Source organism: Nomascus leucogenys, chromosome 22a, assembly GCF_006542625.1.
Source record: "Nomascus leucogenys isolate Asia chromosome 22a, Asia_NLE_v1, whole genome shotgun sequence".
NCBI classification, from domain to species: Eukaryota; Metazoa; Chordata; class Mammalia; order Primates; family Hylobatidae; genus Nomascus; species Nomascus leucogenys.
Window position 1 is genome coordinate 6236746 of NC_044402.1, and position 22939 is coordinate 6259684.

Sequence of the window (22939 nt, forward strand, 5' to 3'; positions counted from 1 at the left end):
CCGTGTGCAGGTGAAGGCAGAGATCCAGTGATGCTTCCACAAGCCCAGGAACAGCAGGATTGCCAGCAGCCCCCGGAGGCCGGGAGAGAGACAGGGGACAGAATATCGACCTTGTAGCCTCAGAAGGAAGGCTGCTGCGGACACCTCGATCTCGGACTTCCAACCTCCAGAACGGCAAGGGAATCAAAGTCTGCTGTCCCAGTGTAAGGGTGTGAGCACCACACGGTGGAGGCCAAGGCCTTTCTGTAAAGGCTGACAGAGGAGGTGGAGTCAGATGATGAAACGCAATGGAATGACAGGGGCTGCGGATGGACCAGGGGCTTCCTCCCTATTGTTATTACCACCGCCTGCCCAGTGTGCAATGGGGCAGGTCCTGCATTGGCTGCAGCTTCTACCAAATGGCCTCAGTGCCCTGCCCAATGCTGAGATCCCAGAAATTGGATTCTGAGCTCCTCCGGGGCCGAATCCCAGTGGGGGCTCAGCCAGTGCTAGTTATCCTACAGACTCCCACAGGGTTATCTCAGGAAGTGGGTAGAAACCAGGGCAATGCATCTCCACTCATAGAGACAGGGTCTTTCTACACTGGGAGCTGGCCACTTAAGGGATGAGCACCCCATCACTGGAGGCAGGCAAGTAAATAGTTGCCAAGCGGCCTCCTGTCAGTTCTGCTGTAACTGAGGGGAAAATGAGAACACTTCCATGCTGCTTTCTGTCCGTGAGCCTATGAGTCTATGACTTCTTAAATCTTTAGTGTATTTTTAAGTATAGACAATACTTCTATATAATTCAAAAATCAGAAAGGGCTGGGTGCGGTGGCTTACGCCTGTAATCCCAGCACTTTGGGAGGCTGAGGCGGTCAGATCACCTGAGGTCGAGAGTTTGAGACCAGTCTGGCCAACATGGTGAAACCTTGTCTGTACTAAAATACAAAAAAAAAAATTAGCCGGGTGTGGTGGCACACACCTGTAATCCCAGCTACTTGGGAGGCTGAGGCAGGAGAATCACTTGAACCCAGGAGGTGGAGGTTGCAGTGAGTCAACATTGTGCCACTGCACTCCAGCCTGGGCAACAGAGACTCCATCTCAAAAAAAAAAAAAAAAAAAAAATCAGGAAGTCTAAAACAAAATTCAGTGAACACGGGTCCCTCCTACCCTGTGCCCACGCCCCTGCCCCCATCTCCCAGGTAGCCTTCCAGAAAACCCTGAGTGATGCCAGTCTCTTATGTAATCTTCCAGAGAGAGCCCATGCCTGCACCAGCATACTTGGTCTTTATTTTTAAGATAAATACATATTCATGTGATTTTTTATGTATGTTGTGCCTCTTGTTTAGTTCACTGATTTTCAGTGGCATAGTCCAGCCTGCGGCTGTCCAGCAGCCTGATGATATGGAACAGTCCCCTGGAGGTGTGCACAGGTGTAAGGTGGGGAAAGGCCCACCTCACAGGGCTGCCAGGAGATGGTGTTTCCCTGGCCTGGCACCCAGTGCAGTGCCTGGCAGGTGGTTTGGGTCCCCAAGAAAGGTCCTACATCCGCGGGTGTCTGGGAAGGACGTGCCTGGGCCCAGGTGGCTGCAGCAACTCCTTGGGCCGCTAGGGGGCCCCTTGGTGCCGCCGGTCTTGCTGGTGGCCACAGCACAGCGCCGCGGTGACCAGGACATCAGGGGAGGCTCCTCAGAGGCAGGGAGGCACCTAGGCTTGGACTTGGCATCTCAAATTTCCAGAAGCACTACCTCGTCTTCCGTCCTCCTGCTATCCTTCACAGTGGGCAGAGCAGGTACGGCTAGCTCTATGAAGCCACGGGGAAACTGAGGCCCGAGAGGGGAAGAGACCTGAGGCCACACAGGAAGCTAGAAGGGACCCACTGGACTGTGCAACCTCTGGCATTCAGGAGGGGAGGGCTCCAGGAGTTTGGGAACAAGAAGCTGGGGTCACCTGTGACCCCCACTTACCTCCCAAGAAAAGGAAAGAAAATACATGCTTACCAAACCTCACTGGTGTTGTTTTCTTTTTTTTTCTTTTTCTTTCTTTCTTTTTCCTCTTTTTTTTTTTTTTTTTTTGAGTTGGAGTTTCACTCTTGTTGCCTAGGCTGGAGTGCAATGACATGATCTCAACTCACTGCAACCTCTGCCTCTTGGATTCAAGTGATTCTCCTGCCTCAGCCTCCCAAGTAGCTGGGATTACAGATGCCCACCACCACACCTGGCTAATTTTTCATATTTTTGTAGAGACGGGGTTTCACCCTGTTGGCCAGGCTGGTCTCGAACTCCTGACCTCAGGTGATTCACCTGTCTCGGCCTCACAAAGAGTTGGGATGAGAGGCGTGAGCCACCACCCCCAGCTGTTGGTGTTGTTCTCATTCAGAGAGGACAGAAAGGAAGAGACTGCCCCCACACAAAGCCACAGCACACCTGCCCCATCCAGTCCCACGGCCTCAGCATCTGGGCCCTTTGCCATGCTACCTGGGGACCTGGGCTCCTGCCTGCCTGGGGAGCACTCACTTTAGGACCTTGGCAGGTCTCGCCTCTCTCTGGGCCTCGGTCCTCCCACCAGCACTGGTCGTCTAGCCCATCACAGCAGTCCCTCATGGCCTGCCCCCTCCAATCCATCCCCCTCTAGGACTGCCAAACTGATCATGCATCTTCCTTGCCTAACAACCGCCCCTCCCACTGCCTAAAGAATCAGGAGCAGTTCGTTGGCCAGGCATTCCAGCCCTTCCTCCCCGGAGGCATTTCCTGCCCTCTCCTCCCAGCCCATCCTGACCTCACTGACTCTGCTCTGTCCATTTGTCATCTCCAGATGTTCCTTTCCAATCCTGCATTTGTGTGTGCTGCTGCCTCTGTCTGGGCTGCCTTGGACAGTCCCCCTTTTTGCCTGGTGACTTCCTTTCCAGCTCTTAAGGCCTGTTCCAATGCTCCCCCCAACTCAGTGTGTTCTCTGGCCAAGCCCAGCTTACCTGGACTTCAGCAACACTTTCCTGCCTCTTGCAGTTGCCCCAGCTTCCTGGGCTGACCTTCCAGAGCACTTGTTACCCCGTGTTCCACTGAAACAATGCCCAGGCTTGTCTCTCCAGCCTGAATGAGTATCAGGACCTCTCCTCATTCATCCCTGGCACCCTGGCACCTGGAACAGAACATGGCACCACTAGGGGCTTAGGAGATGGGTACTGAATGAAGAAATGTAGACAAGGATGGATGGATAGATGGACAGATGGATGGGCAGGTAGATGGGCAGATGAATGGACAGATGGTTGGATGGATGGATGGATGGATGGATGGATGGATGGATGGGCAGATGGATGGATAGATGGATGGGAAGATGGAAGAGTAGATGGATGAACAGAGGAACAGATAGGTGGATGGATGAATGGGTAGGTAGGTGGGTGAGTGGATGGATGGATGGATGGATGTGTGGGTGGATGGATGGATGGATGGATGGGAAGATAGAAGAGTAGATGAATGGATAGAGGGACAGATAGGTGGATGGATGGATGGGTAGGTGGGTGGATGGATGGAGGGACGGATGGATAGCTGGATAGATGGATGGGTGAAAGGGGTGGTGTGGTATTATGAGTGAGAGCTCTGGCTCTGGGCTCTGACAGACTCAGGCTCAAGTGTCTTGGTGAGCACTAATTCCATGTCACACACAGTCCCTGGTGCTCTCCCTGTCCTGAGCCATTCACTGACATATTACTCTCTCCCTCACTGCCCCAATATTCCCCAAGGGATAAGCCCTGCATCAGGCTCTGCAGGGTGGGTGGGATGCTTCGAGGGAGGAGGAACAGATTCGGGCAGCCAGGAGAGGGGAGCGCAGAGGAGCCTGCAGGCCCAGCTTTCAGAAGACCTGAGCTGGGCACTGCTAGACCCTGAGCCCTGTGTTGTGTTACCTAGGCATAGAGTATACAGGGCAGACATCAGGGAGAGAGAAATCCTGGCCATGCCCCAGATCCCCAGGACCTAGAATACTGCCTCAGAGAGCAGAAATTACCCCAGCCCTTCTCAGGCCTGTGTCTACAGAGCCATCCCTTTCAGGAAAACTGCAGTCTGGGCACCCATCCTGTAGGGAGCTCACAGGGCCAGCTTGGGGCTGACATAGGCACTGGACTACCCGACCTCCAGGCTGTGGCCTTGGCCTCCAAGCCCAGAGTGCGGGTAGCTGGATGGGCCGTGTCCTGCAGGCCAGGAATGGGTCCGGAGCAGTTTCCACATCTTTCCCACAGTCCGGGCTGGCAGGACAGAGTAGAACCAGATCCAGCTGGAATCCTGATGGGAGCAGGGGAGCCGGGAACCTGTTTTGCAGGCTCCCTGCAGTCTCAGAGCCCCGAGGATCACACATGCATACACACACACACACACACACACACACACACATACACACACACACGTACACACACACACACCTGTGTCCCCATGGCCGGCAAGCTCTCTGGTTTCACCAGCCCAGAGCAGATGCCTGCTGGGGGGTCACAGGAATGTCACAGCCACAGCAGCCACATGTTGACTACATCAGGAGAGGCCACCCATTCTCATAGAGTCAAAGTCAGTCTACAGTCATCTCTCGGTGACTCCTTCAGCATCAGGCCAACCGCTCCTCTGGCTGCACCCACCTGATGGGGTAGCAATGCAGGCATTAACTGAGCATGGATGTGGGCCAGACATAGGGCTAGCTCACTTCATCCTCACAACGACTTTGAATTTCGCACTGTTATGCAGATGGGGAAACAGAACAACTTGTGGGGAGTCTTACCCAAGGTCACACGAGGAGTGGGCACAAGCACCAGGCTTTGGGCTCTGGCGGCCTGGGCCCAGGGTCCATGCAGGAGACTTTAACCAGCAAGAGCAGGAACCTTTGAAACTCAGGGTTCTTGGCTGGCATGGGGGGCTGTGTTTTATAAAAGCGGTGAGTGCCTCTGGTTGAATGTTTAATGTTCATATCAACGAATCTCCACTGTATCCATCACCAGAGCCCTCCAGGGCAGATGGGCATTGGAGAGGCCGCCCGCCGCCCAGCATTGGATGGAGGGTGGGGTGAGGCCCCAGGCTGCTGACCCAGGCTGCAGGATGGGCTCAGCCTCCCATCTCCAGCATTCTCCTAGTGCTGGTTGGGACAGGATCCTGCCTCATTGTGGGCACTGGCCAGCCTCCTGGCCCCAGTGACACAGCAACTCAAACCTGCCTGCCTGGAGAACAGCCCTCCACAATAATAATAATTACGACAACTATTATTAGTATTCTATTGTGGTGACAGTAATAACCAGTTTGGCGTCGTGGCCAGGAGACCAGACTCTGTGCCAGGCAGACCTGACCGCACCTCCCAGCCACCCCTTGGCTGTGGGACGTTAGGCCAGTGCCTTGACCCCCCTACACCTTAGCTTCCTCCCCTGCAGATAGGAGGAGGTTGCTCAGGTGCATTCCTGCTTGCCTGGGGGCGGGGCTGCACAGGCACAGTTCTGGCCAACCCGGCTTGGGATGGCGTCCAAGCCGCAGCCACAGGAAGGCAGGCCCCACAGCAGTGGGTGCTTTCAGAGCTGACCTGCTTGGCCTCCCAAGGGAACCCATGATGAAAGGTTCCTGTGGCTGCGCCCCTTGCCAGTCATCAGCCCACGCACCGCTTCACCTCCTGTAATGACAGCGCTGGGCCAGTGGCTTACCCACCTCGCTCAGCAGGCACCGTGCAATTTTCATTAGGTCACGTACTCATTATTTCTCCAGATGACTCTCAGCCAGGGAGATGTGAATTTGATGGGCCGCCCACTTTACAGACGGGGCGACTGAGGCGTGCAGCAGGCCAGGGCTTGCTTCCGGGCTTGGAGAGGGCAAAAGGTCAGTGGTTCAAGTAGGGATTCTGAATTTGGCCTCTGTGTGGTTCCCTGAAGTAGGTTCCTGGGGAAAAGAGAGTAGAGAATCACAGTTGCTGGGAGTGGTGCGGGGAGGAGGCAGAAGGCACTGGGTGCCTGCAGAGGCTGCCCGGCCCCAAGAACAAACTCACTCGCAGGCCAACTGCTTGGGCCGCTGCCTGCCCTGCCTCAGATCCTCAGATCCCAGGATGGAGACGTGGGGGACAGGGAGCTGGATCCCACTCCTGCTGCTGTCAAGGCTGGAGAAGGGGTGGGGTGTGCCTAGGTTGGGAGCTGGGACCTGCTCCCGACCATGTGGGAGTTGGTAAAAAGACAACACAGTCTTGCCCCTTCCTGAGCCCTGGCCCAGGTGCTGTGTCGTGGACTTTACAGATCCTTCTGTTCCTCACCATAACCCCGTGGGGTCAGCGCTGCTGCTGACCCATCCACAGATGAAGACACACCCGAGATGTGACTGCTCAGGCCACAAAGCTGATTGGCAGCAGGTCTGCTCCTGAACCGAGGCCCAAGTGCCCCAAAACCCTGCTTTGTCTCATCCCATGCTCCAGGGAGCCACAGCCAGGGAAGATGAGAAGTGGCTGAGTGCCGTGGCCGAAGCGAGGGTGGAGAGTCAGCTCTGGTTCCCATCCTGGTCTGCCAAGGTCTTGGCAAGCCTCGGGCCCTTCTGAGTTTCCATTCTCTCACCTGAAGGGATGAGTAGCTCCCCTGTCCGGCCCGGCCGCCTTGTGGGCTCAAAGGCAATGTGAGAGGTGCCCATTTCATGCTTGGCACGTAGTAGGTACTCAAGTAAAGTAAGTTTCCATCTTCCTTTTCCCTCAATAACAAAGCAGAGTGTTCCCTCTCCTAGACAAAATATTTACATTTTAATAGAGTCCCTTGTCTTTAGAGGGGGGATGAGTGATGATGGCATTCTAGGCAGCTTGTTGGGCTGGCACTGGAGGGGCTGCTAGGAAAAGCTCTCTGAGCTCCTCAAATCACAGGTACAGCAGCCTCGGGAGGGGAGTCTGGCGCTGCCTGCTGCAGGCAGGAACCTCTGCCTCCTCTTCCTTCAAGAGTGTCTATCTGGACCAGGTGTGGTGGTTCACACCTGTAATCCCAGCACCTTGGGAGACCGAGGCTGGAGGGTTGCTTGAGACCAAGATTTAGAGACCAGCCCGGGCAAAATAGCAAGATCCTGTCTCTTCAAAAAACAAAAAAATCAGCCAGGCGTGGTGGTGCACTCTTGTGGTCCCAACTACTTGGGAGGCTGAGGTGGGAGGATCACAGCCCAGGAGGTTGAGGCTATAGTGAGCTGTGATCGTACCACTGCACTCCAGCCTGGGGGACAGAGCAAGACTCTGCCTTAAAAAAAAAAAAAAAGTGTCTCTCAACTGCACCACTTCCCAAAACTCACCAGAATTCTCCCGGGCTGAGTTCATTTCATAATCTCATGCTAATGGAGAGTGATTTCCGTGGACTTATACCTTAAGGAATTGTGATTCTCTCAGAGCCAGCCTTAAAGGGTAACAGGCATTCAAAACTGCAAAGGCAGCTCCCAGGCACCGTTACACCCCTATTAAATCACACACAGCATTAAAAGGATAAAAGTCCGAGCTGGCAGGGCTGTGGGGAACTTAGCACGTGTGAGCATGGCTTTCTTCCTAGGATGCTCTTCCCCAGCTCTGCTGCCTGCAGGAATGGGAGCCTCCTTTCAGGCTCAGCACACACGTCTCTGCAGTGATGCCTTCCCAGCTCCCCAGTCAGAATTGCTGCCCTTCCTGGCAGTTCCATAGCACATGGGTCTTGTTCACGGCACTTTGCACTGTCTCCGTCTTAACTCCCAGGTAGGCTATGAAATTGATGACAGGGATGGAAGCTCATTCATTCAGTCCACAGCATGCTGAGTGCTTTACGCTCTTGGCCTGTGATCCTCACTAGCACCCTTTAATGTGGTGACCATCCCATTTTACAGACGAGGAAAGTGAGGCTCAGAGAGGTTTAACCATTTGCCCAAGCCTGGCCAATCCCAGGCCTGGGCTCTTTCAACAGCGCAGTGCTGCCTCTGTAGGGGCTCCACCCTGGGCTGGGTTATTGGGAACTCAGGACCCCCTGGTGGAAAGGGTGGCTGAGCAGGTAGGCAGACAGGGCCAGCACAATATGTTGCTACCATAACTGGGGACCCTGGGGTTTGGTGGGAGCCAGACAGGTTGGGAGGAGCATGGGAAAAAATTTCATAAAGCTATGTCCTGGCATGAGTCACTCAGGTGAGGAAGAAGGACAGGGCGTCGGTGCCAAAGACGGCACCATGTCACCCAGCCATGTGACAGATGACAGTTGTCGGGGAGCAAGCTCTTCAAGCTGTCATTTGGGCAGGATGGAAATTGTGGGCTGGAGAGCAGTGCAATGAGGGGAGGTCATGACTCCCTGGACAGAGCACCCCAGGAGTGACACTCCATAAATCAGTGCAACCTAGAGTTAGAGGGTCTCTAAGGATGGACCACAGATCTCTGCCTTCATCCCTGCCTGTTTCAATGAGTCTGGATGGAGCCATTACAGCTTATCAGATATGCCAAAGGCAATGTCCCATGAGAACATTACATTTCCAGAAACCTCAGAAGGTGGAACCAGAGACTGAAACCAACAGAAGGGAATTGAACAGGGAGAACAAGAATAGCCTGCTTTCAGGCGCAAAAGGTCAATTGCACAAACTGACAAGTTGATGGCAAGGTCCTATTTTCCCCCTGCTTCCTGAATTGTGTTTAAAAAGTGAATCTTTGGCCAGGCACGGTGGCTTATGCCTGTAATCCCAGCACTTTGGGAGGCCAAGGTGGGCGGATCACGAGGTCAGGAGATCGAGACTACCCTGGCTAACATGGTGAAACCCAGTCTCTGCTAAAAATACAAAAAATTATCCAGGCACGGTGGCACACACCTGTGGTCCCAGCTACTTGGGAGGCTGAGGCAGGAGAATCGCTTGAAGCTGGGAGGCAGAGGTTGCAGTGAGCCAAGATCGCATCACTGCACTCCAGTCTGGGTGACAGAGCAAGACTCTGTCTCAAAAAAAAAAAAAAAAAAAAAAGGGAATCCTCTGAGGTTGAGATGGAGAGATCTGTTTGCTGGGCCTGCCCACAGTAAGTTCTCTAAAAGCATCTGTGATCAGTGGGTCCTGGATGGGTGTCCTGACCTGGGAGAATCCTTGGGAGGAGTCAGCCAGTGCCCCTGCACCGGGATGGGGCTAACCCAGCAGTACCTGTGAGGCTCCTGTGCCCACTCACAACAGCTGGGGTCGGTGTAACCCACATAAAATCCCCCAGTCCCACCCAGGAACAGGCATCCCAGCTGCCTCAAGATCAGAGAGGGCCTTCGCCAGCTGAATAGCAGTGCTGGGGTGGTAAGGACAGAGGGCGGCCTTCTGTGCCTGCGATGAACTATCGCTTGAGCCCAGGAGTTCGAGACTAGCCTGGGCAACATGGTGAGACCCCATCTCTACAAAAAAATACAAAAATTAGCCAGGCATGGTGGTACCTGCCTGTAGCCCCAGCTACTTGAGAGGCTGAGGTGGGAGGTTGGTTTGAGCCAGGGAGGTTGAGATTACAGTGAGCTGAGATCGCACCACTGCACTCCAGTCTGGGTGACAGAACAAGACCCTGTTTCAAAAAAAAAAGTGGGCGTAACATAAAGAGCAGGGCAAGTCGTGGTCAGGTGGTGACCTAGGGTGGGTACTCACAGCAAGCACTTCCTCTATACCTCTGCGAGATGGCCATGCTCTCTTAGCTTGTTCACCTCTAGGGACAGGGAACTCACTACCTTGAGCCTGGGACAGGGCAGACCCCAGTGTCGCCTTCAGAGAATCTGCAATCTCATGGGGAAGTGAGCTGGTGGCAGTGGTGGGGCCGGCCTCCGGGTCTGACTCCTGCTGCTCCCTCAGAGGGAAATGGGCTAGAGTGCTCCAGAGATGGGCCCGGCCCAGAGGCCTGGCCCCGCTACGTTCTGCAGGCAGAGGGAGAGTGGCCCTTATGCTCAGGCAGCCGTCCAGAGCCCTGGGAAGCCGAGACCCCTCCTTCCTGTGGGAAGCTGGTAGGCCACTGCCCACGAGGGACTCTCCCACAGTGGCCCCTGTCCTCCTTTCCCTCACTGCTCCTGACCCGCCCCCCACCTGAGTGGTGGCAGCTGGGAGGGGCTGACGCCTGCCCTCAGCCCCCCTGGGGGGAGGAAGGGGCTTCCTTAAGGAGGAGCCTGGACACCCCTCTTCTCGTGCCCCTCAGAGGCTGGATCTAGCCAGGGACACTGACCTGGATGTGGGGGTGCTGGGATGGGGAGGGAGAAAAAGGGGGAGGGCACTCCCTGCAAGAGGCCCAGGTCAGGGCAGGGGCTCCTGGACCCTCAGCCAGCCATTCCTGTCCAGCAGGTTGGAGGGGCCAGGGGCCAGAAGCCCTTTGTTGTCTGGAAGGGCAGAGGGATTATCTGCCCACTGGATTTCAAGGCCTCCTTTCTGCCATCTCCCAAAGCCGCTGACAGACCTGACTCCCTGGGGAGCTGAGGGACTCTTTTCTTGTTTCCTGTGACCTCCACAGAGAAAAATCCATCACCGGCTAGCTGAGAAATCCAGGCGGGTCCAAGAAAGATGGCATTGAGTCACCTGGGCCCTCATTGCCCTGACAGCCGTGAACGCATCATCCAGCTGGTAATTAGCTCTTACAGGAAAGGAAAAGGTCTGTCATTTTCCTCCGGAAGTGCCAGGCAGGGATTGCTGGCTGCCCCTCCTTGAAGCTGGAGAAAGGCCGGATCCTCATCCTGGGGCCAGCCTCTGTTAAGGATGTGGATTAGGGGTGGGAAAATATCCCTCCTTCCACTCAGGAATCCCACTTCTGGGAACTTACCCCAAGGAAACAATCCAACAGGAAAGCAAAGCTGTGCACAAACACGTCCCCATAGGAGTTCTGTGTAATAGAACTGGCACCCAGCAGCGGGAACAGCCACGCACCACGGTTGGGCTAAATATCACCTGGCTGTGAAATAGGGTAAATGCGGAGGATGGGGGGCGGGGCACTCGGAGGTCCTGGCTTAGCACTCTAGGGTTCTTGAACTTTGACATCCCAGCCTGATCCCTACTCTGACACTGGCAAACAGACCAGTTCCAGAACTCAGAGGTGGTGACTCCCATCTCTAGGTAGGGGACCTTGGGCAAGCAAGTATCCCACTGAGTCTTATCATCACGCAGGTGTGAGAATCTCTGCTTACATTGCAGCTTCAAGGGTGCATTTATTTAAACTCTAAGTCTTTTTTTTTTTTGAGATGGAATCTTGCACTGTCGCCCAGGCTGTAGTGCAATTATGTGATCTTGGCTCACTGCAACCTCCGCCTCCTGGGTTCAAGTGATTCTCCTGTCTCAGCCTCCCAAGTAGCTGGGACTACAGGTGCCCACCACCATGCCCAGCTAATTTTTTGTGTTTTTAGTAGAGATGGGGTTTCACTGTGTTGGCCAGGCTGGTTTCGAACTCCTGACCTCGTGATCTGCCTGCCTCAGCCTCCCAAGGTGCTGGGATTACAGGCTTGAGCCACCGCGCCCGGCCAACTCTAAGTCTTAGTTGTGGCATCTGTAAAATGGACCCAGCACCAGGGCCAGTCCCCGGGGTGCCAGGAGGGATCGTGAGATCATTGTGAGGCTCGGTGAGGCACTGCCACCAATTACAAATTACACAGCTCCTGTGTCCCTCTCACCTTCCCCAGTCCCCAGGCCACACAGGCTGCTTTGAGTACATCCCAGTGCCCAGAGCTGTGCCCAGGCCTGGCATGATGTTTCTGCAGGGCTTCTCCATGCTCCCCCTGCCCGGCCGGGCCCTGCTCCGGGCTCTGTAGAGAGGAGTTAGCTCCAAGGTACACATGGCCAACCCCTACACCAGATGTGCCCCCCTCACATTCCTTTCCTACCTGGGTCCCCGAGAGCCAGCAGTGTTCCTGCGGTGTCTGAGCCCCTGCTCTGTGCCCACACCGGCCTAGGCATTGGGAGGGGCTCCATGGAGAGGAGGCACCTGAAGGAAGCAGCTGAGCTGAGTTCCAGAGAATCTTTGAGAGAGAAGGAAGAGCCAGGCAGAGGCCCTGCCGATGCCGTTAGGTTTTCAGCTGGGTGGGTGAGGCCAGAGCGGACCTCAGGCAGTGGCTGTACGCACAGGTCAGGGCTGGAGAGGTAGGCTTTAGGGACATCGGGCTACAAGGGGGACTTGGAAGCTGAAGCTCATGCACTTCCTGGCAACCAGGAGGCGAAGAGAAGCCCTCAGTGTGGGCGTTTCACTCCTTAGATGAGTCCCTCCTAATGGGGCTCAGTATCTCCAAGTGTTCTCTAGGATCAGACCAGTCCAGTGTTCTTCAGGCCTGGGTGGACCTTCCACGGGCCCGCCAGGCAGCCTGGCCACTTCGCAGACCAGCTCTCCCATGGGTTTCCAGGACAAAGCTCTGGGATTCCTAGGATGCCAAGTCTTGTGCGGCCCTGGTTGGTGCCAGCCCTTCCTCTTTGGTAGCGAGCGGTGTCGCCTCTCTAGGGCAACCCCCACCTGCTTGGTGAAGGGCTCCCTCTGACAGACACTGAGGGTGGGATGTGTGACTAAGAACAGATGGCACAGTCAGGGGAAGGGTTTGTAGCCACCCTGCTGGGAGCCCCTGGACCAGGCAAGGTGACTCCCCGCTCTGAAATTCCAGCTGGGACTGCCTGTCACTTGCTCTCAGGCAGGTCCTCCGGCTGCCTTCACTGGCACACCTGCCATGGGAGAAACCTGCTACAGACCCCCGAAAACATACCCAAGCCCCAGCTTCTGCAGGTAAAATGGGCACAGTCATCCCTGCCCACCCTGCAGGCTTGTTGGGAGGATGGGAGGAGGAAACAGCCCAGAGAATGCTTTGCAAACTGGAAATGAATGGGGAAATGAGGGCCTGACCAGGCTTCCTTCTCCAGCAGGCAGGCCCGGGCCTGGGGTGTTGCTGGTGATGGTCTGGTCTGGGGGCTTCCATCAGGGAATATTCCTTGCCCTTCTTACTTGTTTCACGTGCCACAGCCCAGAGCTAGGTTTTATCACTATTTAAATAAATTATGTTCATATTTAAATAAAATAATGCATGCTCTTAGGGTAAAAACAATCAGGTAACACTAAAATGCTTGCAAGGAAACGAGATGGTTCCCTGATTCCCCTCCCTTTCCCCACTCCCCAGAGCAACCAGTTTCCACATTTAGTTGTTCTTTCTGGCTTTGCAGTCTCCACACTTCTCATAAGATGTTTACGTTGCTATTTCTTGATTTTTCAATTCTAGACATTTCTGTTGCTTTCTCATGGTGACAGATGAGGCTTCAGCTCTCTGAAACCCTCCCACTCCCGCCTCCCCTCCCTCAGCCTCTTTAGAGGGCTTTATGCGTTTCTTAGTTAACAGCTGGTCAAGGGCTTTATGATGATGATCGCGTAAATCTTATTCCATGAAAGTCAGGAAGTGGTCAATGACGGTTTCTTGTACAGTTTTGTTTGTGTGCGCCCTGGAGTGAATGCATTTATTTATAACTTGCAAGGTATTATGTGTCTCTTCTTAATTTTTCATCTGATCTACTCTAAACTGAGTGCTAGTGTTGTCAAATGCTCTGACAGTCTGTAATCTACTCCGCTGTGCCCTAAGCTCCCCATCTTCTGCTGTGGGGCCACTTCTCAGCCCCCGGGGAAGGATCCTCCTTCCTGGGTGATCGCACACTCCCTGGTTGTTCTCAGCTCCTGTGAGAGCATGTGCAACCAAAGCTTCCTAGAAGGTGCACCGTCGTTACATTCTATTTAAACTTAAATTTTATTTTGAGGCCTTGCATTTTTGCAAGGTTTACAAGGTTGATCCTTCCTGTGGGCATAAAATCCAGGCAGGAAATCCTTTCCCCCAGATTTTAAAGGCAATTGATCGTTCTGTGGTCCTCTAGCTTCCATTGTCATAAGGAGAGGTCCAATGATAGGCTTATTATTATTATTTTAATTTAAAAACACATACACAGATTTTCAAACATAAAACTATAAGGCTTATTTAAAAAAAAAAAAAAAAGTCCCTGCCTTCTCTCTCTCCACCCAGTTCCTACTTCCCAGAGGCAACTTTTCTCTATATTTGAAAACAACGCACTTGTACTATTCTTTATTGACTCTCCAGCTTGAGATACTCTCGCTTGCCTTTCTCTTACGGATGAGGAGGCTTCAGGCCACTTATGTCCCTACCCTTCCCTACACAGGCCAATCCCCTCCCCTATCCTCCCAATATTGCTACACCATAATTTTTGATTAAATTAGTATTGTTTACATATTATGCTACAGTCACGTGTCACTTAACGACAAGGATATGATCTGGGAAGTGCGTCATTAGGTGCTGTCATCATTGTCATGGAGCATACAATGCTAGATGGGATAGCCCACTGCACACCCAGGCCAGATGGTCTAGCCTATTGCTGCTAGGCCACAAATCTGTACAGCATGTGTGCCTGCACTGAATATCGTAGGAACTGTAACACAATGGCAAGAATTTGTGTGTCTAAACATAGGAAAGGCACAGTAAGAACACAATATTATCTGACGGGACCACCGTGGTGTATGTGACCCTGACTAAAATGTGATGAAGCAGCACGTGACTCTATATAAACATTATGGCCAGCTGAGCCCTGGTATGGCCTGATTGGATTTCCTTCCTTGTACAACTTCTGGGTTTCCCTGGGGATTAATAATTGCCTCCTTGTTTTGACTTGCTTGGTTTTTTTCTGGGCTTTTCACCAAACTCCGACAGAACTCTAATATTCCTCTCCGAACAGCCAAGCACCCCGACCAAGGGAATCCATGAGCTTGGGCAGCTCCTCCGGGAGCCTCCTTTTGCAATCTGCGCTGATTGCTTCTGTCTGCAAAGCCCTCAACCTGGACCTCCCTTTCTCTGTTGTCTGAATCTCATGTCTTGTTTCTTTTCTTTCTCTCTTTCTCTTTCTTTCTTTCTTTTTCTTTCTTTCTTTCTGTCTTTCTTCATTCTCTTTCTCTCTCTTTTTCTCTTTCTCTCTTTCTTTCCTCTGTTTCTCTTTCTTTTCTTTCTCTTTCTTTCTTCCTTCCTTCCTTCCTTTCCTTCCTTTCCTTCCTTCGTTCCATCCTTTCTTCCTTCCTTTCTCTTTCTTCCTTTCTTCCTTCCTTTCTCTTTCTTCCTTCCTTCCTTTCCTCTCTGCCTTTCCTCTCTTTCCCTCTTTCTTTCTTCTTTTCTTTTAACTGCCTTCCTTTCTTTTCTTTTCTTTCTGACACAGGGTCCCACTCTGCCACCCAGGCTGGAGTGCAGTGGCACAATCACAGCTCATTGCAGTTTCAACCTCCTGGGCTCTAGCAACCCTCTCACCTCAGCCTCCTGAGTAGCTGGGAGCACAGGTATGCACCACGAAGCCCAGATTTTTAAAGTTTTTGTAGAGATAGGGTTTCCCCATGTTGCCCAGGCTGGTCTTGAACTCCTGGGCTCAAGCAATCTGGGAGGCTGGGCTCCCAAAGTGCTGGGATTACAGGCGTGAGCCACTGCACCTGGCCTTCATGTCTTATTTCTTGGTTTAATTCCTAATTTTAGAGAAACGATGTCTGGGAAATAATTTTTCTATTTTTTTTATTGGAAAATGTCTCACTCTGCCCTCCCCCTGGACTGTATCGGTACTAAAATAGTTTTCCTTCAGGATGCTGAGACGTCGCTTCGTGACCTTCTAGTTTTTGGACTTGCTGTTGAGAATGCCAACATCATTCTGATTCCTTTTCTCCGCATTCTACCCACCATGGTTTGAGGATTTTCTCAACCCTGGTGTTGTGAAGTTTTATAATAATGTGCCCAATATGGTCTGTTTTCCACTTCTCTGCTGGCCCTTTTTATGGAGAGACTTGTGTCCCTGAGTCCCAGATAATTTTTTGATTTTGTATCTTTATTACTTTCTTTCCTTTCATTTTATCCCATTAGATACAGGACAAAAAATCAGGGTATTAAGTGAACGCTATCCTGGCCTCCGGAAACCCTCGTCCCCTCCCGCGTCACTAGGTGTATGCATTCGAAGTAGCACATTTGAGGATTATTTGGGGAATCTGGATAACGTTAGAGAAAGACCGCTAAGGTCAGATGCTTGGGGAGGGGTGTACCCCACAGCAATGGGGATGTCTCCTTCTAGCTCAGCCTGATGCCAACAAACAAGTGCTTCACGTAGCTCAGAGAAGCTCTGGCTGCCAAATCACTGTCTCCCAAGATTCTGATGGACTTGGTCTGGGGTGGGACCTGAGCATCTGCATTTCACATGCTTTCCGGTGATTCTAAGGGTGGTTGGGGCTGAGAGCCCTACGGCTGACCTGCCGCCCTTGCTCCGAGAGCCTGACCAGCTAGCTGCTTCTCGGGCTCTGATTTGCTCACAGGGGCTCTGTGAGTTCAGGGTGCTGAGATGGAGCTTCCTCATTGCAGAGTTCTGTGGCCTGGTGTTGGGGCTGAGCTGGGCGAGCTACTCTTGAGAGAAGGCTTGGCTCTTCAGTCCGGTTTTCAGATGCTCACGAAGACTCTGGGCTCCGGGGCACCCACAGGACTCAGCCCTTTCTTGAGGAGAGCATCCCCTCCCACCTCACCGTGTGGCCTGGGGTTCAAGCCTCCTTTTCTTGTCACTTGACTATCTCCTCATCCTACAAGGAGGATGAAATGGTCCTATTTTCCAGTCCTGATCCAGAGGCTCAGAGACAGGGTGCAGCTTTGCCTAGAGCCACCTTGCTGGTAAGGGTCAGGCCAGAGACAAAGATTTTACATCCAGGGTTTTTCTACTTAACTCAGCTTCCTCCTTTATCATTCATTCATTCAGCAAACATTTACTGAGCTCCCAGGCTCTATGCTAGGAATTTTATTTTTATTTTATTTATTTATTTTTGAGATGGAATCTCACTCTGTCACCCAGGCTGTAGTGCAACGGCATGAGCTCGGCTCACTGCAACCTCCCACTCCTGGGTTCAAGTGATTCTCCTGCCTCGGCCTCCTGAGTAGCTGGGATTACAGGTGTGCACCACTGCGCCTGGCTAATTTTTTTGTATTTTTAGTAGAGATGGGATTTCACCATGTTAGCCAGGCTGGTCTCGAACTCCTGACCTCAAGTGATCTGCCCACCTCGGCCTCCCAAAGTGCTAGGATTACAGGTGTGAGCCACTGTGCCCGGCCTGGAACTTTAAATTTAAAAACACATTCAGGCCTGGCAACGTGGCTCACACCTGTAATTCCAGCACTTGGGGAGGCTGAGGTGGCAGATCGCTTGAGCCCAGGAGTTCCAGACCAGCCTCTACAAACAATATAAAAACTAGCGGGATGTGGGTATGCACCTGTAGTCCCAGATATTCAGGAGGTGGAGGTGTGAGAATTGCTTGAGCCCAGGAGGTCGAGGCTGTGGTGAGCCGAGATGGCACCACTGCACTTCAGCCTGGGCGACAGAGTGAGACTCTGTCTAAAAAAAAATTAATTTAAAAAAACCACATGCATGGAGTTTCAAAAATAAAATTATAAGGCTTATTAAAAAAAAAAAAACTAGAAAACAAAAAGAAGTTTGTCATTGGGGAACAGTGGGCCTCCTGGTCTGGTTGTTATAGTTACTTGAGTCACCACTTCTCTCTGGCCAGCTGGGGCTCTTCAGACAACTTCATTTCAGTCCAGCCTCGCCCAGGGCAGGTCACGACAAGGCCTGGGGTGCAGGAGGAATTACTGTTACTGCTGTTGTTGTATCAAACAGGAGGGGGCTGGGAGGGCTGGGCCTGCAGCCAGCAGAAGCCCCATTAACAATTAAGGTCTTTGTGACTTTCATTCCACCCTCACTGCATGAAATATTCAGGCACTGGAGGAGATTGGTCTCAGATCTCTGCAGTGGGCAGGGCAGGGTAGGGCCAGGTGGGGCGGCTTTGTGCGGTTGTAGACCTCAGGCCTAGGGCAGCACCCAAGGCCTGGCACATGTGCCATCCAGAGGCTGTGGGGGCTGGAGGTACCTGACCCAGAAGGTGCAGCTGCAGACCCCCCCAGGGCACCCCGGGGGCCAGGCACTGAGAGTCCCAGAGAAAAATGAAGCTTAATCCTCCAGGAGGGCACCGCTGGGGAGGAGACAGAAACACCCCCATATCACGGGTGGGCCTGGGCCTCACCACTCCCAGCACAGTGGTGCAACAGTTACAGAAGTGCACACCTGGGCTCAAAGAAAGACCATGTGTCTGGGGCCTGGAATTTGTCACTTGATGTAAACCCCATAATTATCTTATAAGTAGCATAGATCATGTTAAATTGTATTTGTGTACCTGTGAAAGCATCAATTTGATTAATACAAACACTTCAATTAAATCCCAAGTGAGTAAACCTGCTGTGCTGTTTCCTCTTCTTCTTCTGGGTTTTTCTCCTAATACATGGGGCATCTCCAGTATGAAATTTGGCCTGGGCTTCTCTTGTGCTCTGAGGGCCTGTTAAGCCTTGGCTCTGTGTCCCCACCCACATCTCACCTTGAATTGTAATAATCCCCATGTGTCAAGGGCGGGACCAGGTGGAGATAGTTGAATCATAAGGGCGGTTTCCCTCATAGTCAGTGAGTTCTCACGAGATCTGATGGTTTTATAAGGGGCTCTCCTCATCGCTCGGCTCTCATTCTCTCTCCTGCCACCGTGATTGGTAAGTTTCCTGAGGCTTCCCCGGCCATGCGGAACTGTGAGTCAATCAAGCCTCATTCCTTTGTAAATTACCCAGTGTTGGGTATTTCTTCATAGCAGGTGAGAATGAATTAATACAGAGCCTCAGAAAGACAAAGCGGGTTAAAGAAAGTACAAGCATCTTTGCCCGCCAGAGTGACAACCCTAGACATTACCGAGGATGGGCAAGGCACACCCCATATCGTTCTGACAGGAGTATGAATTAGCCCCAGCTCTTTGGAAAGCACTTTGGCACTGTCTTACCAACCTGTGTGTACTGTGTGACCCTGCCATTCTCTGTCTTGGTATAGATGTGAGCAAAGTTCATACTCATGTGCGTTGGGACACACGTATAAGAAGGTCCACAGGGCATTGCTTATAGGAGAAAAAAAAACCCCAAAACTAGGCTGGGCATGGTGGCTCCCACCTGAAATCCCAACACTTTGGGTGGCTGAGGCAGGAGGATCACTTGAGGCCAGAAGTTCAAGATCAGCCTGGACAACATAGTGAGAACCAATCTTTCTCGAAAAAAAAAAAAAAAAAAAAAGGCCAGGCACGGTGGCTCACATTTTTAATCCCAGGACTTTGGGAGGCCGAGGTGGGTGGATCACCCGAGGTCAGGAGTTCGAGACCAGCCTGACCAACATGGTGAAACCCTGTCTTTACTAAAAATTAGCTGGGCGTGGTGGTGGATGCCTGTAACAGCTACTCAGGAGGCTGAGGCAGGGGAATCACTTGAACCCAGGAGGTGGAGGTTGCAGTGAGCCGAGATAGTGCTATTGCACTCCAGCCTGGGTGACAGAGTGAGACTCCATCTCAAAAAAAGAAAAATAAATTACAGGTGGTGAGAGCCTGTAGTCCAAGCTACTCAGGAGGCTGAGGCAGGAGGATCACTTGAGTGAGTCTGGGAGGTTGAGGCTGCAGTCAGCCATGACTGAACCATTGCACTCTGGCCTGGGTGACAGAGTCTCAAATGAACAAACAAACAAAACTAGAAACAAATGTCTTCAACAGGAGAAAAGTAAAGGTAATATATGCATGCAATGGATCTAAGATAGCAGTAGTTCTTAGCCAAGGGCAATTCGGCAATGTATGAAAATATTTTTAGTTTTTAAAACTGGGGACAGGGGTACTAATTCCATCAAATGGGTGGAGGCCAGGGCTGCTGGTGAATGTCCTACAATGCACGCAGTAGCCCTTCACAACCATGCTGAGGTTGAGCAACCTTGCTATACGGCTATGAAAATCAATGAACTACAGCTACATGTACCAACATAATGAGGGCAGAAGCACGCTGCAAATGAACACATGAAGTACCATGCCATGAAAGAGTTCAAAAGCACGCAAAATCAAACACTACCTTTTTTTTTTTGAGATGGAGTCTTGCTCTGTCGTCTAGGCTAGAGTGCAGTGGCATGATCTCTGCTCACTGCAAACTCCCAGGTTCAAGCGATTCTCCTGCCTCAGCCTCCTGAATAGCTAGGATTACAGACGCCTGCCACCACACCTGGCTAATTTTTGTATTTTCGGTGGAGACGGGGCTTTTGCCATGTTGGCCAGGCTGGTCTCGAACTCCTGACCTCAAGTGATCCACCTGCCTTGGCCTCCCAAAGTGCTGGGATTACAGGCGTGAGCCACCGTGCCTGGTCTAAACACTATCTTATAAGGGAGAAATTTGTTAAGCTGAAAGCACAGGAATAACCAACACAACACTGAGATTCCCAGATACCCTTGGGTCGGGGAAGGCTGGGACCTGTGACCAGGAGGGGCTGCAGGAGCATCAAAAGCAGAAGTGGTGATACTTTAGTCTGGGTGGTGGGCTCCCAGGCATATGCTTCTCAGTGTTCTTTGTAATATGAACCAGTTCATCATAAGAATAATATTAAGTGTATTGAGGCGATAGCCAGCCCTGCAAAGAACTCCCCTGACTCAGTTTCCCCAGTATGTTGAGCCTCCCTCTTGTCTTGCTCCATCAGGCGATGGTGTGAGGAGATGTCAGCAGCTAAAGGGGCAGGGGGAGAATTTCCATGGCTCTGGCTGGGAAGTCATGGAAAGGGAGGGGTCAGATGCTGACAGCCCCCATCGATCTCTTTATTTCCATTCCCACTTGGCTCTGGCTCTGGCCTGCTTGGCCTCAAAGCCTTCTCACTGTTCTCCCCTCGAACCTCCTGTTGAGTGCTTTCTAATCACACACAAGTCTGGCCAGATCTCTCCTCTGCTCTAAGCCTTTCTGTGGCTCCCCACTGCCATCAGGTTATACTTGAGGCTTTTTGTCAACATGTGAGGCCCTTTGGGCTTCAGCTTCACCCTTGCCTTGAAACATCAGCGGTTCTAGGCAGCCGTCCTGTGCAGTGCGGACTTCCTGAGCTCCAGAAAGGTGCCTGGCACACTGGTTAACAGTGGGGATGAAGGAACCCATCCTCTCCTAGCCCTCTCACTGCTGCCCCTGGGGGTCCAGCATGTAGGGAAACTGGTAGTCCCAGCTTCATGCGGTTTCCCCACCTATAAATATGGGAGTTGAGACACAGGACCTCTGAACTCTGTGTTCTTGAGGATCCCCATAATCTGGGCTGGACCCACCCCAAAAGGAAAAAGGTGGCAGCCCAGGGCCATACCCAGAATCCTTTGTAGCCCAGTCTGCCAGGGGCAAGCATGGCGTTTCCTGGACAATCTTTGTTTCACTGGACCTCAGTGTTTGCCTCTGGAAAATGGGTATAAATATCCTCATGGGAAGACAGTCCTGGTGGAGAGGATGGGAAAGGAAGCGTGGCTCCCCTCCCCAGAGCTTTGCAAGAGCTCTGCCAAGTGCTTGACACTAGCTCTGTTAGGGAGGGCTTGGATGAGAATACTGCGGCTCTGAGAGGACAAGGGACTGGTCTAGGGTCGCCCACCCAGACAGTGATGGAGTTGCTGGGAGACTGACATGCAGTGATCTATCAGTAGAAATAGCTGGAGGGCTCTGATCACAGGTGCCATCCAGAGGCGTCAGAGTCACTGAGGCTTGGTCACGACATGGAAAAGCCTGAAGCAGGAGGAAGTGGGTGGTGAACATGGGTCCAGGCACCTTGCAGACACCCAGCATCACAGAACCAGAGTCACAGCAGAAGAGACATCGCAGAGCATCCACCCCATTCCTCCTCCTTGAGAAGGGAAACTGAGGTGTGGGAGACAGTAGTCTATGGGGTCAGATACACTCTGGAGCTCAGATGGTCCTGGGTTCAAATCCTGGGTCAGCCACTTGCTAGCCATGTGACCTTGGGCAAGTGACTCAACCTGTGTGAGCCTCAGTTTCTTACTCTGGAAAATGGGAACAGAGGGTTCTACCGCATCAGTGAGGAGTCAATGAGACAATCTATGTAAAACTCTAGCACAGTGCTGGGTACCTAGAAAGTGCCCAGTCAATATTGTCCATATTAGTAACACTTAACCACTTTTCAGTGGACCCTGACTTCTTGCTGCTGGTAGCCTTTCAGGATGATACCTCATAGTCTGGCCCAGACCTGGTCAGCCACCATTGCCTCACTATCCTGAAAAAGATTCAGCTGCCACCACTTTGTTGGCCATACCAGAGTCCTTGGGTGTCCACAAGCCTCTGAACACTGCCTGTAAGTTCACACCCAAAGATCTGAGCTTCTTGGAGGCAAACAACCAGCCAACAAGAACCCACATTCAATCCTCGAAGGGCTAATGACACCTTCTCATAGGCTTATTATAACCCTCAAAAGAGGACAGGTTAGAATCATTGGCATATACTGAGTACAGGATAAGTGGCAGGTGGTGTTGGTTACTGTCGTTGTCATTGCTATTATTATTAGATATCAGAGCCCCTAGGGAAAGGGTTCAACTTCCTTCTGAGGCTTATAAAGCCCTCCTCTGCCTAGCTCCATCGCTCAACCTCTTCCTGACTTTCCCCACCCTGCTGTTCCCTTCTGTATACCCCAGCTGCAAAGTGTAATAGTGTCTCTCCACACCCCTCGCCTGCTCACCTCTGGGCCTTTGCTTGTACTGCTTCCTCCACCTAGAGCCTCGTCCTCACTCCACAAGATGACAAACTCCTTCAAGATTCAACTCCTCTAGGAAGCCACTCCCAGTGCCTGAGCATGCTCCCATAATGATGTGTTCTGCCCATTCTCATTTGCAGTACTTACCACAATGCATTGCAATGTGTATATATATATGCCCATTTAAATATGTTTGTGTATAAATGAATATATACTCATAGATTTCCTCTATGTTCAGTGAGCTAATGAATGAAAGTGACCTTGGGCCAGGCATCTCCCTTCTGGGGGTCTGTTTTTCCTTGCCTTCAAAATGAAGGCCTCAGACTCAACCTGTCATGCACTGGGAAGTTTGACATTCACTCAGCAAACACCAAATGGTACTGCCTCTAGGGTTGGAGCTCAGAGCCCCAACCATAG

The 22939-nt window shown here is 52.1% G+C and overlaps 1 protein-coding gene across 1 annotated transcript in view; it reads right to left on the reverse strand.

Annotated features, from left to right (window-relative positions):
• The window catches only part of HHIPL1 (HHIP like 1), a 76824-nt gene that overhangs the window by 50649 nt on the left and 3236 nt on the right, over positions 1-22939 (reverse strand). Inside the window, exon 2 of the mRNA XM_030803407.1 lies at positions 5533-5878. Within this exon, the coding sequence (XP_030659267.1) occupies positions 5533-5592 (60 nt within the window). The 5' untranslated portion in view covers positions 5593-5878. The remainder of the gene's footprint in view (positions 1-5532; positions 5879-22939) is intronic.